The 17,975-nt window shown below is 32.3% G+C and overlaps 2 protein-coding genes across 6 annotated transcripts; both read right to left on the minus strand.

Annotated features, from left to right (window-relative positions):
- Window positions 1–267: 267 nt before the first annotated feature.
- LOC110641451 (transcription factor MYBS1) lies at window positions 268–1,707 on the minus strand. The gene is made up of 2 exons (XM_021793165.2): window positions 1,183–1,707; window positions 268–925 (listed from the first exon to the last, which is right to left on the minus strand). The coding sequence occupies exons 1-2, from the start codon at window positions 1,599–1,601 to the stop codon at window positions 445–447; spliced, it is 900 nt and encodes a 299-aa protein (XP_021648857.2). The 5' UTR covers window positions 1,602–1,707; the 3' UTR covers window positions 268–444.
- Window positions 1,708–4,715: 3,008 nt separating this feature from the next.
- On the minus strand, window positions 4,716–15,948 carry LOC110641448 (uncharacterized). Of its 5 annotated transcripts, XM_058136807.1 has the most exons (6): window positions 15,535–15,946; window positions 13,390–15,195; window positions 13,046–13,238; window positions 5,273–5,508; window positions 5,138–5,181; window positions 4,716–5,043 (listed from the first exon to the last, which is right to left on the minus strand). In XM_058136807.1, the coding sequence occupies exons 2-4, from the start codon at window positions 15,006–15,008 to the stop codon at window positions 5,287–5,289; spliced, it is 2,034 nt and encodes a 677-aa protein (XP_057992790.1). In that variant the 5' UTR covers window positions 15,009–15,195; window positions 15,535–15,946; the 3' UTR covers window positions 4,716–5,043; window positions 5,138–5,181; window positions 5,273–5,286. The 5 variants fall into 5 exon arrangements, with proteins under 5 accessions (XP_057992790.1, XP_021648850.2, XP_057992785.1 ...); XM_021793158.2 differs by having other exon boundaries at window positions 5,138–5,508; window positions 13,390–15,166; window positions 15,535–15,945; XM_058136802.1 differs by having other exon boundaries at window positions 5,138–5,508; window positions 15,535–15,945.
- Window positions 15,949–17,975: the final 2,027 nt, after the last annotated feature.

Genomic DNA, 17,975 nt, shown 5'->3' on the forward strand with positions numbered 1-17,975 from the left:
AATTGTGGTTTAAAAGACGCTTCATCTACGAGAATGTTGCTTTTTCTTGGTAGAAGTAGGGGAAAGAGGGAGAATATTGAAATTGGTGTTATCATTTCTAATCCCAGTTGGGTTAAAAATCGATGTGACGGATTGAAAAAAGAGATGGATTTCTAATGTTTTATAAGCAGCAACAGAAATTTCACAGCAGTATAGAGGAGGGTGGTTATCATTGATAATTCTTCTATCAAATACGCTGGGCATTTTAAGATTGGATACGAACAAATCTGGACGAGAAATGCATTTGACTTATTAATCAGACAAGGTCGATGATATGCCAAATTATTATGTTGCTACTCTACATCAATAAATCTCTGTTCCAATACCCAGCTAAAAGAATCGTCTTCCTTGGCATTCATCACAATCTCTTCAATCTTCGAACTGAGAGAGAGAGATGCATTATTATTAGTGCATTGTTTGTGGTGGTGCCATTGGGTAAGCGACTGGAACAACATAGGGAGGATGTGGGTGAGGATGGTGTCCAGGAGGAAGCATAACAGGAGTCCCAACAGCTGAAACCATGTGACCTGGAGGAGCAGCAACAGGATGCCCAACTGGTGCACCATACATGCCTAAACTAGGCATATGGGGTTGAACCCTATCCTTCACTGAAGATCCAATAGCAGCAGTGGCAACGGCACCTGCTGGGTTTGTGTTAGCTTGTTGGCCAGTAATGGGTGCTTGATGAGACGATACGTCTCCATTGTTCACACTAGTAATGTCATGGATGCTAGACCTCCTCCTGTCTCTATTCATTGAGTTCAACCGAATGAAGTATTTCTGAGCATGACTGGCCACTTGTGTAGGAGTTCTTGATATCACAAAGTTTCTTGATATGCTTCTCCAATCACCTTTTCCAAACTTGTCAAGACCTAGCAGAAACAACCTGTAAAAGCAAAGAGAAAAAAATTAGGCTAGTTTCAGCTTCCCTTTACAGAACTAACATATTAAAAGATTAAACCACTGCTCTAGATTAATTAATCAAATCATTTCATGAAGTCAAAGAATCTTGAGATAACATGCAAGTAGACCAATCTCAGAACAATTTCTTGAACTCCCTAATTGAAAAAAAAAAAAAAAAAAAGGCAGTTTTGAAGCTTTATACAACTTAGCATTTACCAGAAAGTGCATAGAGACAAATACCTATGCTCTTCTTCTGTCCATGGAATTCCTTTTTTTCTTTCTTGGTCCGTCCTTGATCCTCCTTTTCCTCCATGTCCGGACGAGTTATGTCCTAACCCAAAAAACCCACTTCCATAACCACAATTCAATCTCTTATCTGTAGCCACAGCCCCAGAACTTCCATGAGAATCCTTAGCTGAAGAAGTAGCTTCCTCTCCTACATAGTTAGGAAGTGGAATATTTCCTGCCTCTATTGCACTAACATCCTCCACTAGTAATTGGTAGTGTAGTTTCAATTCTTGAATACTTTTACTTGGCACCAAAGAAGCAATCTTTTCCCACAGCTCTTTGAAGTCCTCTTCCTCCTTAGTCCAATGGGTAGCAATTGCATTCTCAAAAGCTTTCTCTTCTTCTCTGCTCCAAGAAATTGCACTTTCCATGTTCAAAGAATCAGTGGGAATGATAACAGTGAAAAAATGTTAAAACGGATGGTGCATTGAAGTCTTCTTGTTATGTGGACCTGTTTTCATTAGGAAAGAAAGAAAAGAACCGTGGAAAGAAAATAAAAGGAAAAGAAAAGGGTGCGTAGGATAAGCAAAGAGGGGACACGTGGTGTGTAGGATAAGGAAGTGAGGTAGGGCATCAACCTATCAATTGAAGAGGACCACTTTGTATGATTTGTATGGGTAATTTGTCATCTTCATCCCACATTCTTGACAGCAGTTTTTAGTTTTACAAACCATATTGGAGTCCTCTTAAGTTGTTTAAAGTATCAAATTCCAACTTTAATTAAAATAAAATAAATTATAAATTTATTAATTTAATTTAATTCTAACTAATTAATAAAATTATAAAAATTAAAAATATTAATTTTAAAATAATATAAAAATAAATCAAATTAACCCATAAAAATTATTCCGCCATCAAAGATTTAACTCTTAATGTACCCATTTCAAATTTGAATCCCTGGCTGGAGTTCTTTATGGCGAACGATACACAAATCTTATTGTAAATCTTCAATTATTTGTAAATTTTTTTTTTCAGATGGGATATTTCTTTTTTCTTTATAAAAATAAATTAAATTATTGGTCAAATTTTTATTGAATTAATTTTATTTTTTAAAATCCTATTTGTGAAAAATATTAAAAAAAAAAAGTAATTAATCTCTGAATTGTGGGCTAGAGTTGTCTTTACGCTTCTTTGTATGATAACATCTTAGATTAGTGACACTTGCAATGATGAAGTTTGCAAAATTAGAGAAGATAGGTCCAAGAGAATCCACCACCGCATTGCCCCCTCACTATTCAAACGATGCTCCTTACGTTACGCGCCTTGTAAATCTTTCATCCTCCCTCAATATTTAGAGATGTAACGAAATAAATTGGAAAATCAAATCCCTAATAAAATTATAAAAATTTAATAAAAACTAAATTAATTCAATCCATTAATTTTAGTCAGTTAGTATATAATTTTTTATTTTATAAAATTAATGATTAATTAGAATTATATAATATCATTTATTAAATTTAAATTTGTTCAATATATATATATATTTTTATAATATTTTTAATTTTAAAATTCTATCTATTTCGTGAAAAATATTTTTTATATAGATTTTTTTCTAAAAGGAAAATATTTATTTTCTAAAAAAATAAGAAAATATTTTTTTATTATTTATTTATAATATTAAATTAATGATAGGTATTTACGTTTTTCTTATTTTAATAAGATTATTAAAATTAGAAAAATAATTTAATGACTTTCTATTAAAAAAAAGAAGCCATTTTTCTTAAAAGTAACATAATTTTCTTTTTAATCAGAAAAATATTTTTTATTAATTTATTTTTTAAATACTTCAAACAATAGAAAATGCAAAAAATGTTTTTAAAAAAATATTTTCCAGAATCTTAATTATAAATTTTTATAATTTATACTTCAACATTTAATATATCATATAATTAATTTTAAAAAATAAAAATATGATGAGAATAAAAATGCATAGATTTATATTTAATTTACAAGAATTTATAAGGTAATGAATTGTTAAAATTTAATCCAATGATAAAATGTACAAAGTATAACTACAATGAATTAAAATTAAAGTAATTATAGAAAACACATATAAATTTAGATTAATTAATATAAATTAAATTTAATCTAAAAATCGACTAACAATTGAAAATGTTATGAAAAAGTTGAAAAAAAATAAAATGGCTAACTGAAAGCCAGCTTTCAATTATTGATTTGAGGTATTTAATCAATAATTTTTAAATTAACTTTTCAAACAACAATGGTTAATAGCTTTAAACTATAATTATACTGGATTAATTTTTTGAAAAGTCAGCTTTAGCCTATACTTAGTGTGTTGTGCCTTGCGTTAAGGTTCACAAGCTAGTGAGTGTGCCCCCGTGGGCTAGCACTTTGATATTCTACATTGATTATAGAGTATTTGTTTATATTGATTATATAGCAAGAGTAACCTTATTAAAATTACTATAATTTTAATAATAGCTCGTTACTGTCACTGACTCATATATATATATATATGTTCTAACTTTTCAATAAAAAAAAAGTCAGCTTAAAATTATAATTATATTATTATAAAAAGTTCGAACTCATATAAGAATAAACTCATCTACCGTTAGACCTTTAAATTTTTAATCCTTCAACAATTAACCTCTAATCATTGATGGTAACTTCACTTGATTTGATTAGTTAATAATTAGAAAAGAGATTAAATTGAGTGAAGGTGATTGTTTGATAAAATTTATTATCTATATTTTATTAAATTAATAAATAATATTTTATACTTGTCAATAAATAATTATCACCTACTGTATGTATTATACACTCACCATACTTAGTAGTTGTCCATTGATTTAGTATAATACATGGTATAGGTTTAAAAAATAAAATCATAGCAAGGGTGTTCACGCGCTGTAGAGAGCGATGCGGAGAGATTGGAGTAGTTTTATATTGGTGTGGGAAATGAAGACGTGGCCCAATTTCCATTGCTAGTTGTGGCAAAAACGCGCCTCAGCCCACAACAAGGCTTTGGCTTCTTCTGCTTCTTCTAAGTCGTATATATATATATTTTTTAAGTGTCATTGATATTCTTTGACTTGCCATCACTAAATTACAAACAATTTCAGAGAGAATATTTAATTACTTATTACCATTATGTAAGATCATATTAACATCGTTCATACGAAGGGGGTAAAGATTTCTTTAAGATCAAAGGAAAGAGCTCTGAGATATTATAAGATATTCTACATCAGGAAAATTCAACAGTATCAACCTCAACCATTATATTCTCATTTTACAAATTGACAGTTCGTCCAATGGATAAGACTGCAATATAATATGTATCTTCCTTTCATTATCAGCGGGAATCTAATTTTTCAACATAACTAAAAGAACAGTTCATACTTTAATAGCAGTAAGATATTTTTAGCCAGGACTTGGATGTCTGGTGTTGATCTAAGAGTGGTTTCTAGAATTCAAATCTCATAAGTAATGATCTCCTGCCCCAATGCTATAAATAAATAAATAAATAAAGGGGGGAAAAAGAAAGACCAATATTTCCTTTTGGCAATGTTCTTGACAAAAAACATCAAGCACTGCCAGTGCAGGGGACTAAAAAAAGTTGGAAGTATAAAATCTACAGGTGGGAATTCTGCCCCAAGTGATTATACAGATTGATTGACAACTTGTAGACAAATTCAGAACAAAAACAACATCAGTCTTCATTTTTCATTAGATATTCAAAGACCAATTTCCCATAAGCTTGGAACAATCCCATTTGTTTGCATGACTGCAAAATAATAAAGGTTATCTCAAGTGCTCTTGGGGAGGGCATATACCATTGTGATTCTCATGCATCTGGAATAGAAATCGAAACAAGGACAATGTTCAGTAAATTGGATGAAACTAGTAAGGCAGGATATAAATATTGTACAGCTTATATTAGTCTCACCAAGGGGAAGAACCATGCTCAAAGTGGAGAAATTATCTCCAATCCTGTGATTGAATGAAGGACACACAATTGTTACAAGCTATGTCATCCTTCAGCAATGTGAGAAGAACTGCACAAGGTCCAACATGCTCATACCCATGCTTTGCATACTATCTGGGTGAAGTGGAAGGAGCAACCCCAATTTCTAATGATGGATAGCCTGGAAGTTTTGTTGGTTCTGGAATTCCTTGTAGAAGGGCTGCTCTTTCCGGGTTCATGAGCAGAAGCTGCTGCATGTCTTTGGGAAGAACATTGAACACTGCCTGGAGATCTTTCTTCAGTTTCTGGCAAGTTGCTGCAGAGTCTGCACTAGCCCTTCCAGACGACCGTAGCTGAAGATTGTGTTTATGAAAGGATTAAAATTTCACTATATCCATTTACATGAAAATAGAGAAATGATTGCATTTATGATGAACTATGCAAGCATCAGCATCGATGAATTAAGCATGGAATTTGTACACAAAGTGGATAAATTGTTCAGAAGGGCACTAAATTTCCACTCAATTAGATTTATACTGCTGGTCTCAATCTAGAAAAATGAGTGGGAACACTTGCAAGAACAGAGACATTCGTAAGAAACTTCATCTACTTGTATTCTATAAATATAAGGCACGCTATGAATGCAAATCACATCACCCAGTTCTCCTCAGAAGACAATAAACATTTTCTGCTACTTAAAAATGATTTTGTTGCTAGTTGTTAGCAGTCATCTTACACATCTGGTCTGGCTTGCCACTTCCTCCATATGCTTTTTGATGTGTTCCTCACGTCACAACTGATACCTAAATGTACAAAGCTTTGCAAGATTTATAGGGGAAGAAGATATGCTGGTAAGAGCAACTTAATAGCTAGTACAGCATCATCGCACATTAAAAAGTTAAAAAAATATTATCAGTTCTGAAGTTCTTCCAGTTGCAACTATCTTGTCCCTTCTTTCAAACAAAATAAAATAAAATAAAGAATAAGATTCAAAAGGTATCAGATGCTAAATATTAGGAGACTATTTCTTTTATCATTCTTCCTGATCTAGAGAAGTATTGCAAATTGCAATAGCCAATCAGAGCTTGCCATATCTGTCCATTTGACTTTTTAAATTAACAGTACCTGGCCAATAGGAACATGTGACACAGCAATCGCATACAAAGGCCATTTAACATTGGCGAAGTCCATTAGAAAGCTTCTCCAAGAAACTTTGGCACACAACACAAGATAAAAAGAAGAGCCATTAACAACATTTAATGCACAGTAAAAGGCATCTAGCTCTATTTTCTTCTAAGTAGACCCCATTCTACCAAATAGAACTTACTTGGGACACAATTAATACGGGAAAGGGATACCTCTCCATCTCCTTAGTCCTCAAAGGACGTTCATCTTACCCTCTTGCTTTCTTCATTGTCCACATTTATTTTATTGACATTACAACTTAAGCATCAGTTCTACAGCCAAACATGGTCACTGGCCACACCAATGTATTAGCTTGTGCTTTTGCTTTGGCTAAACCAACATAGGAAAAAACAGACTGATCATCTGGATTGAGAAATGCCAACATTGAGAAATGCCTTTTCTAAATAGTAAGCAGTAACTTTATAATTATTGTGATTCATCTGGATCTAACTTTCTAAGAGAGGGTTGAGTGTGACTAAAACTTCACCTAGGCATTTGAACCAAAAGAAGGATCTTTTAAAATCATACTAACTAGAGATAAGTAGTGACTTTGGAACTATTGTGATTCATTATGATCTTTTTTTTTGGCCTTTGCATGCAAGAGACTCGAGGAGTACTATAATTCAATTGGATCATTAACATGTGGGCATGTGTATCAGAATTTTAAAAAAGTCAGTTGCTATCACTAAATTGGCATGACCATGGAATATACATACAGCCATAGTTATTAAAGAGGCATGCTTAAAGGCTCAAGACTCACCAGGCTCCAACCCTAGCGCCTTATGCGCCTAGACATGTGCCTTTGTTCCAGGCACAAGGCTCTGGAAACGCATACCTTCTTTATTTTCACCTTTGGCGAGCACTTCCATTAGCAAAAAGTACTACCACTTAAATTTGATATTTGTCAATCTATCAGAATCCTATAATGATGCACTAGGAAGTTTTCGGAATTAATATTGCTGGTGATAACTAGTAATCAAAATCTCATCAAACCAAAACTTTTAGTAGTTTTTATTTATTTTATTTGGATTGCAAAATTATTATTATTTGATTGCTTATTAGTTATTATTATTTTTTAATTTCACGTTATTTAAAGTTTGATAGAATATTCACATTTATTTGACTTTTATGAATTTTTATTTTTACTTTTTATTTTTTTGCTTTTGTGCCTCACCTCACTCAGGCGCGCGCTTGCGCCTAGGCTCTAGGATGCATACAGTTGCAGCCATAATGGTTTCTTCATAAAAACAATAATAATAATAATAATAAATCTGTTTAAGGAATAACAAATTGCAATAAATGCGTAAATTTGCAAAATTTTAGCAAAAATATGCAACTATTTAAGTATTTATACACTGTTTATGAGTTAAGTTCATCATAAACCGAAGTAAAATGTCACATCCAAATGTCACCACCAAAAGGAGTCATGATTCAAAAACAATTTGGCAAACAATGTGAAGATAGTAAAGTTTAATTTACATCCTTCAAATAAATTAAAAAATTTGTTGTCTTGTAAGCTAGGATTTAAATTTTGGTAAGCAGAGTCTAGTTGGATCTTTGAGATCATAATAGTTATGAAAGAAATTTCAACTGTTTAGCACGAAGTAAATGGAAGAGAACAAAATTAGGTAAAAAATACCTCAGGAATTTATAAAGGCTCAAGCTTTAAGGCCTTCAATTTAATGTTGTAAATGGCCATTATCATTGCCTAATGGTTGTTACCTATACCTTTTCTTTGCCCCATCATAGGCAATAAGCCTAAAAAATCCTTCATGTCATCGCAGTTACATTAAACTAAGGCCATTAACTAAGAACAATGGGTGCATGCATTCATGAGAATCCTCATACAGAACAATCTTAACCATTAAGCGGTATACGCCAAGCACCAAAGAGGTTTCATCCTACTACTACAGTTTAGGAACAAATAATTTGTCCATTGTGAAAGAAAGCATCATTTAACCAAGCATAAACACTATGTTCTGCATCTCTTGCTGGGCATTTCAATATTAGAGCTCTCTTACTACTGGCACAAATTCTTGCTAATCCAGATATTTGCTTGACATGATCTCTCTCTTCTAATGACATTGTCTAAAATTCTTTACCAAAAATGGTCAAATTCCTGTGACCATTGGCCACTTTATTTTGATATCCTTCCTTAAGCCACAGGGCTGTAGACCTATTCTTCTTTAAGCAACAGGGCTGTAGTCTACACCTTTGTCCAATTGCCCCCAAAACTGGTCTGGTTGGAAATGGCAAATTATCATCAAGAAAAGACCAAAAAAGAGAGAGAAAGAAAGAGGATGTTGGAACCCAACCAAGCCTGCAGAATAAATCCGGAAAAAAGTCCACTGAGATTGCTTTGATATAAGCTTTTTCTATGAAAATCCAGCAGAAACTAAAGAGGGTGAGCTTTTCCTATGAAAAATCCAGCAGAATCTTGAGCAAGTTGAATTGACGATTCCAGCATGATTCTGGCTATAACATGGCAGAGAGGTGGAGAGAGATTTACCTATGAAAATCCAGTAGAAACTAGAGCAAGTGGACCTGATGATTCCAGTATGATTGTGGCTATAACATGGCAGAGAGAGAGAGAGAGAGAGAGAGAGAGAGAGAGCTTTACCTATGAAAATCAATCAGAAACTAGAGCAAGCGGACCTGATGATTCCAGAATGATTCTGGCTATATCATGGTGCATAGGGCTGCACAATAAACGGTTTTAACCAATAAAACCAAAACTAAACGGATCTAGTTTGGTTTTTCAGTAATCCTGTTTGGTTTTGGTTATATCTTTTTCAGAATCGTTTTTATGGTTCAGTTCGATTAATTTAGTCAAAAAGCCAAACTAATCAAATAGAACAAACCCATTTCTTATATTGTGTTGTTTGACCTCCATATAAAATCCCTGAACTCCTCCCCTTTTAAGAGAGAGAGAGAGAGAGAGAGAGAGAGAGAGAGAGAGAGAGAGCTTTACGTATGAAAATCCAGCAGAAACTAAAGCAAGTGGACCTGATAATTCCAGCATGATTCTGGCTATAACATGGTGCATAGGGCTGCACAATAAACGGTTTTAACCAATAAAACCAAACTGAACAGATCTAGTTTGGTTTTTCAGTAATCCGGTTTGGTTTTTTGTTATATCTTTTTCAAAATCAGGTTTTTTGGTTCGGTTTGATTAATTTGGACACAAAACCAAACTAATCAAATAGAACGAACCCATTTCTTATATTGTGTTGTTTGACCTCCACATAAAATCCCTAAACTCCTCCCCTTTTCCGATTTGGTTCGATTAATTTAGTCGAAAAACCGAATTAACCAAATAGAACTAACCCATTTCTTATATTGTGTCATTTGTCCTCTCAATAAAATCCTTGAACTCTTCCCCAAGCCCTAGTTCCCCTCTGCCTCCCAGGTCCTTAGCGCTTGATCTCAGGACCCTCTCTGCCTCACCTCTGTGAAATCAATTCCCTACATTCTCTCTTAGTCTCTTTCATGGCCAGCCACAACCCTTAAGCCTCCCTTTGTGATTATGGCCCCTCCTACTCTTAGCCTTCTTCCGTATTTTTATTTTACTTTATCTTTGCTTTTGTGGTTATCTGTTTCCATTTGCTTTTGTGGTCATCCATTTCAAATCTCATTACCTGGAAACTTTTCAATTAGGGATTTCCTCTTCTAGAAACCTCTCTTCCTCAATCACTCTTATTGCACCGTCTTCGAGATCAAATGCACTTTATCCATGATCTGATTCTCCAAACTCTAGAGTCGCTATGTCCAACACCTACGATAACGAAAACTGCAGGCTGAATATCAATTTTATTGCTCTATACTTTTGAAGTCTTTTTTGTAGGATCGATTGTTGCATGTATAATTCACAGATTCAGTGATTCTAGTATTTGTGATTGTTTTCTTGGGTCTGCGATTTGTACTTATAGTTTATGTTTCAGTAGATTTGCCTGGGATTGTGTTAGGACTCTAAAAATTGGTTATCTATAGGTTGTAATGACGCAGCGTATAGCGCAAAAATAAATCCAGAGGCGCTATGTCCAAATCCCTTAAAATAAACAAGATCTAATCCAAGATCTTAAAATAATAAAGCCTAATCCAAGGTCTAAGGATAAATAAAGCAAACACAGTTTTATAAAGAAGAAATTTTCATTAAATAATTTCAAAAAACTTATACATGCTAGGAATAGAATGAGTATTTATAGAGTTTTAAATCCTAATCTAATTAGGAATAATTTAAAAGTTTTAATCTAAATAGGAAATAATTTAAAAAACATAAAACTAAATAGGATATAATTTTAAAAAATAAACTAAATAGGAATATTATTTTAGAGTCCTTAATAAATTAGCAAATATAAATAAAATCTATTTAGGAAAATAAAGGAATCCAATTAAAAATAAAATTTTTGTGAAATATGGAAAATGCTAAGTCTAGTATTGATTTGCGCACGGCATCGGTAAAGAGAAAATGGCCATGTCTGTGTAGATTTGCCTAAGATTGTGCAAGAATTTTGAAAAATTGGTTCTCTGTAGGTTGGAATGAGAAAATGCCCTAAAACTAATGAACCAAATATTTTTAGTTCAGTTTTATTTATTTATTTTTAATTTAGGTTTATGTTAGAATTGATGAGATTTTTCTTAATTTAAAAAGAAAATTCCTCCTTAATTTATGAGATAATATTTCTCCTTAATCCAAGGGATAGTAGTCTTCCTTAATTAAAGGAATATGTCTTATATAATCCATTATAATTATAAACTATTGCATTATGTAATGAGTGTGTGATGTGTGAGTGAAAGATGTAGCTTTTGTGTTCTTTCTCCCTCCCTTCCTCTCTTTCTTCCTCCCTTTCTTTCTTCTTATTCTCTCTTTCTAAAACTTAACATGGTTTCAAAACTTGCAAAAGATTATAGAGTTTCTTCTTTCATATTGTCCTCCTTCTTCACAAAGCTATAGGTTTGAGTCTTAAAAACTATTTTCCTTCTTTAGAGTTTGACTCCCAAAGTTGTGGGTTTTAGTCCCAAGCTATTCATCTTTCTCTTCTTCTCTTTCTTCATGATTTGAAAGCCAAGGGTTGAAGTCTCTACTCTCCTTTCCTCCTTCATCAAAGTCTAGGGTTTGAGTCCATGCTCTTTCTTCTTTTTTCTGGCTTGAAGCCATTATTGCCGAGAAAACCATTATCCATATTAAAGGTGTGTGAGGATAATATGAGTCTCATCACTCCTCCCCCCTAAAAGTACAATCACCGGCAACCTTCCCCAAAGAAACCCTAATGTCGAAGCCAAGCACGTGAGCCTCCATGTACATCTACATGTTTTCTACCCAAAATCCACATGTCGATGCATAAATGAGCGTCCAGCCACCGTTTCTTGCCAGGGACCTCTTCGACGAAGTTGCCTTAAGTCGGCAATCCTACCCAATCATCTGGTCTCATCTGAAACTCGCCAAAGCTTCATTCCTTTTCCAACAATAGTTGCTTATTTATTTAAAAGTTTTTAAAAAGTCTTGATTCCATAACTTCAGAAAAATCTCATCAAGGGGAAGTGTTAGAATTGATGAGATTTTCCTTAATTTAAGGAGAAGATTCCTCCTTAATTTATGGGATGATAATTGTCCTTAATTCAGGGAATGGTGGTCTTCCTTAAAAGGAGTATGTCTTGTATCCTCCATTATAATAGACTATTGTATTATGTAATGAGTGTGTGATGTGAATCAAAGATGTAGCCTTTGTGTTCTTTCTCCCTCCCTTATTCTTTCTTTCTAAAACTTAACAGTTTGGACCGGTTTGGTTTGCATAATTTTACATTTTGGCTAGTTAGGTTCGGTTTGGATCAGAACTGAACCAACCCATTGTGCACCCCTAATGGGGCACGCGCGCACAGACACAAAGAGAGCTAAATGAAAGCACAATTCTAATACAGCACAAACTTAAAACCCTCAAAATTGTAGATACATTTAAAAAGAAATGAAAAAAACTGTCACTGGCAAACAATGAAAGGATGGGATTACTAAGATACACAGTTATGGGAAAAATGGAAAAATAACCTGGCTTTATAAAAACCACATATCAATTCTGTGAAAAGACAATCAAGTTACACAATCCTGTGCTTTTCTTAATATCTACTGATCTCAACAGTAAATAAGTAGCCATCCTTTCCTTTTCTTAGTATCTACTGATCTTAATTTTTCATATGCAAGATGAAGCCATTTGCTAGGACCAGTGTTGCAGCGCATGTTAGTGCACCATGTTGAAGGAATCAAAAGAAAAAGGCTTGGAATAGAGAGTATGATAAACAGACATATCAGTAATTTAACACGCAGAATTACTGCAATACAGAACTGAACAAAGGCCTCCGTTGTTCCCAGTCCCTTGTGAAATATATTATAAGTAATTTATTTTGCAACTTTGTATAGACTTGCATCAACCATCACAACAATACTAAAAACATGATTTAAATTATTTTCAGGCACTCCTATGACCAGAACATAGCTAGCTTAACATGATTTATAAAATTATGATATATTCTCTCAGCAACAGAGATCACTCTATGTTAGGATTTGTTCAAAATTAATGCCTATATTTAGACATGTGCAAATATGGCATAATTTTTTTTAAGTGAGATTAGAAAGAAAAAGGAATAATTAGAGGGGAAAAAAAAAAGTGTGTGCGTGCATGTGTGAAAAAAGAAAAATGAAAAATCACTTACCTCAATCTCTCCATTGAGATGCCTCTCAATAGCATTGAATGAATCAACAACCTCCAATTCAGACATTTTAGAAAGGAATAGTTGTATGTCAGTCTTCAATCTTGCTTGCCTCCATAGTCTATGTTGTTCTTGTTCAGCAACAGCACGCCTTCTTTGAAACCATGGCATAAAGTTGGGTCCTTTTAGAAACCGTCTGAACAGTGATGAAATGAAAAACTTAATCACTGAAAACATGAATGGGACTAATTATAATGAAGGAATCAGAAGCATTTGAACAAATTGAAGAAGAAGAAGAAGAAGAATGGATGAATGAGTAAATTAATAATGATTTAAAAATTCATTACCTGTATAAGTCCAACCAATTAGATCTCATCCGCTTTGATAAGAACTTCCCCACACCTCTTGCTGATAGGCTTGCCAAGAATTCATCAGTGCTAAATGGAGGGAGAGGAGGAGGGTCAGCAAAAGGAGAAGATCCTTCTGAAGGTGTGTTTGCTCTAAAGAATGGGCCAAAGGGAGCCAAAAAGTTGGTGGTGAGTTCCAAGAAATGCCGTCGCAATATCTCATTATTGACAACTGACATTGACTCCTCAACCCTTGGAGACATCCCAGCATCAATGAGTCTATTCAAAATAGAAGTGTCTGGCTTTGTTGTTGCAGTATAAGTGCTCCAAATGGCTTCCTTATGTTCTGTCATAAGGCAAAGAGGACCATCTCTTCTTAATTTAACAGCATTTAACAGTCTTGAAGGAGAAAACTTCTTTAAGGAAAGCTGTTGAAGACCCAATCCTTCAGGTCTTCCAGGCATCCTACCAGAAGAGGACCTGTTTGAAAAGGGAAGCCGGTTTGAATTTGGAGCAGGGCTTCCAACTGAAACAATGTGGGGAATATTACGAAGTGCTTTGAGGAAAAACAGGTTTGTCACTCCCAAAACAATGGGAGGGAATGAGTCTCCTTGAAGTGAATTCAAACAAGCAAATTCAGGGTCATGGATGGTGAAATATGGCCTAAAATCAACACTATATAACAGTGGCGCAACCAAACTTACAAGACTAGCAACTGCCTCACTGCACTGGGAAGGTGTTGGTCCTATGATAAGAATGGGTTCACCAATAAGTAACAACTCCCATAACACCCAAAGTTGCAATAAAATTCCCCGGAATGTACCAAAAATATCAGAATCATGAAAAAGTCCCTGTGGTACTGACTGATTTGTTGGAAGAAAAGGAGCTATAGAAGAAGCAGACTCTTCAAACATCCCATTTTCCAGGGGCAAGCTATGAGCAGGTGGCAGGTTAACTTTAAGCATGGCATTCCCAATAGGAAGCTCCATTAGCTTACCAGGTACTGGGGCAGGCCACATTGAAACATAAGCAGCAATATGCTCAAGAGCTTTCTTTCCCATGTCAAAATATAAAGGACCCATGATTTGTAACAAAGGTCTGAACACACCAGAGTACGGATTATGAGATAATATCACTACAGATTTTTGTTCCCCACCCCGCTTTAGCCTCTCATCATGTCTTTGCCTATTAAACACATAACCGTACAAGTATTTCAACCCTTTGTCATTTTTCCTAATCTTTGTTCTTGGAGTCGACTTCTCCTCTGTGGACATTGAAGATGCTTCTTTATCATCGATTCCTGTTATCTCAGGTGCAGTCACATTGCTCACATTGCTTTTTTCAGAAGCCTTCCGTCTCCGGATACGGAAAAAAAATATACAGTCATGAATGCTTGAACGGTTCTGGTGCTGGGAAATAGAATCTGGAAATGAACTAAAAGCAACATCGAGTTCTTCTTCATTTGTGAGTAGACCAGGTGGATAACACTCTTCAATAAGCTGACCTTGTTCAAGATCAAATCTAATGATACAAAAAGTAACCACCCATTGCTGCAAAGCTTCTGGATCAGGTCTTAAATTATGCTCTGGCTTAACAGAAAATGAAGGAGATCGACTCATTTCTAGGTTATTCAACAGCCTAACTCATCCATCCAAAAAACCAATTCTCTCCTCTTCAACCACAATTTCCTGTATTATCTTCATGGTTTTTACAGGATGTTGACCGCTCCTCGGCTATTCAGCTGTTTTCCAGTCACTTTCTTCTGGGATTACTCCTCCTAAGCAAATGTAATGAGAAAATCAAAGCCTACAAAAGGAAACCCAAATATATCCATTACAAAGAACTCACTCTAAAGATGTTTTCTACAGCTACTGCAACGATTTGTTTGGTCACCGATATATGTAATCTAAACTTAAAAAAGCCAAGAAGTTATCGAAACTGATTGCTGAACTAACATTATAAGCTCAGGCAAAGTAATTTATTTAAGAAATCAAAATAACACACAATACCGGAATCCAAATTACATATATCCTTCACTCTTCCCCTTTTCTTAAGCGACTAACAAGCAATGCATAAACGATGCAACAAAAACATTGTCAAAAGTCAGAATCTGAGAGATCTAAAATGGGTATATCAGAAGGTTACCTGAACGGAAGAATCCAGATTAGTTATTGCATGAATCCTCTAGATCAGCCAAATATGGATACCCAATTGGCCAAACACAAATGGCTCTTGGTTAGAATAGAAGAAGGTAGAAGAAAATGGAGATCTCGGTGAGCTTCCACACGAAACACAGTTAACTGTATGAATTGCAGATAGTTTATGCAATTATGAACGTAGATGACGAATGATTTCAGCTATATTTTGCTTAACTATCCAATAATTTAAGGGTTTTTGTTTTTTAAATGGATAAATTCGTGGGCTTTACAGAAAAATAAGTACGTGCTTAAGGTCTCTTTCAATCCCGGCGATCTTATTTTTGCCTGAATAAGGAAAGAGGAAAGGCAGTTGCTCCACTCTCTTCTTTATCGGGTAATTGTGAAGGAAAATGCTATTTCTTCAAAAAAATTTTTAACTTTTTTTTCTTAAATATTTCATGATAATATAAAGGAGTAATAAAAATAATAATTTGAAATATCACCAATAATTGGTTATAAAATAATAATAAAAATTTTCCAATATAATTTTTAAATATTTGATAAATATAATTATATTTTTATTCATTTAATTAATATTTAAATTTAAAATCTCATAATATATTAATAAATTAAAAATAATTAAATTTTCCATAATTATAAATTTTGTATATACTAAACCATTTAATTTATTCAAATATTTTATTGATAGAAAAATCTGGGTACAAATTCTTGTAGGATTATCTGATTTGATATTTGATGATTAGATGTAAAAAGTTTTTGAGATGGGTTAAATGCTCAATTTAGTTTGTCACAAGCACAAATAACCGCACAAATAATGGACGCATGCGGCTGATTAATATGATGCATATATATATATATATATATATATATATATATATATATATATATATATATATATATATATTATACAGAGTTAAATAATTAAAATATATTATATTAATATAAAAATACTTATAATTGTATTATAATGGGTAATGATAATAAAAATAAAGAAAAAATAAATTTTTTTAAATTAATATAAAAAAAATAAAAAAAATTAGATGAAGGTGACTAATTTTATTAAATTTTGGGTTAATTATTTTTTTAATTTACATTGATAGAATCTCAGCTTGTATTTTTGAGAACATCTTTCCTCTTTTTTTGTCATTAAATATAAAATTAATTAAAAATAACAATATAAACTTTTTTAATAATACAAATATTATTAGAGTATATTAAATTTTAATTAAGTACTTATTTTATTATAATTTTTTTGAAATTTAATTATTATTTTTAAAATGTAAAATCATTTTAATGTCTTTTAATTTTTTTTTATCAACTCATTCATGATTTATTTTATATTTTTTTTGTACAATTGGGTCTAATTGAAATTTTAGTTCGAGACATAAATAGCTCTAAAGAATTAAGATAAAAGGCATTGATTGTATTATAATTTTTTATCGTATATAATAATATTGTATAACATTAATAATATAGTTATTTTCGTATAGATAAATTTATATTTAAATAAATAGATGCAATTTTATAGCTTAAATTTTTGAATATATGGTGAATGTTGTAGCATTTTTTCGTAATTCATTACTTTAAAATTGTCTAAAATGGATGATTGATAGTTTAAATAAAAAAACAGAAATATTTAATACAATGATTACAATATAAGTTGATTAAATATATTCCCAACTTTAAAATATATCAACTTAAATATGAATCAATCTATGTAGCATATATCAGTAATTTTTCTTTAAAAGCATACGAACATGGTAAATGCATATCGTATCATATTGGCTAGTGAATTAATATTTTAAGGCGTTATGCCTATGACAATATTTCTTTTTTTTACTTTCAAATAATGAGATAAATGCTGAATGTGCTCCGCTAAATTATATGTCATCTAAAAGTATTAATGTTTATCCATAATTTAATATTTTTTGTATACAATTTTCAAATTGTATGTTTTATAATTTATTATTATTTTATAAAATGGGGTTTTAATTTTTATTTATCATGACTTATTTATTTATTTATTTAAAATAAAATTAATAATATAATATTATTTTTATATTTTAAAATAGACTATTCAAATTAAAATATGAGATCAATTTTTGTGTGAGAATGAGAATATCTCTACCCTTAGATTTGCCTCCGCGCGCGTGTATATATGTTAAATAATTTAAAAAAGGGTAAAATTGTAATTTTGATTACTTAAGAACAGTAAAAATCTTGTTTTTTTTAGTAATATATAATAATATATTATTACAAATTTTTATTAAAGTAGCAATTATAATTATATTTTTATATTTTTATTTTATTGATAAAAACAAATTTTACTTTGAAATCATAGAATTTCTCTTTTATTAAAATTTTTTAAAAAATAATTAATAATTTTGGGAGATTTGAAAGTTAAAATAAATAAATAAATAAATTATA

Source organism: Hevea brasiliensis, chromosome 2, assembly GCF_030052815.1.
Source record: "Hevea brasiliensis isolate MT/VB/25A 57/8 chromosome 2, ASM3005281v1, whole genome shotgun sequence".
NCBI lineage: Eukaryota > Viridiplantae > Streptophyta > Magnoliopsida > Malpighiales > Euphorbiaceae > Hevea > Hevea brasiliensis.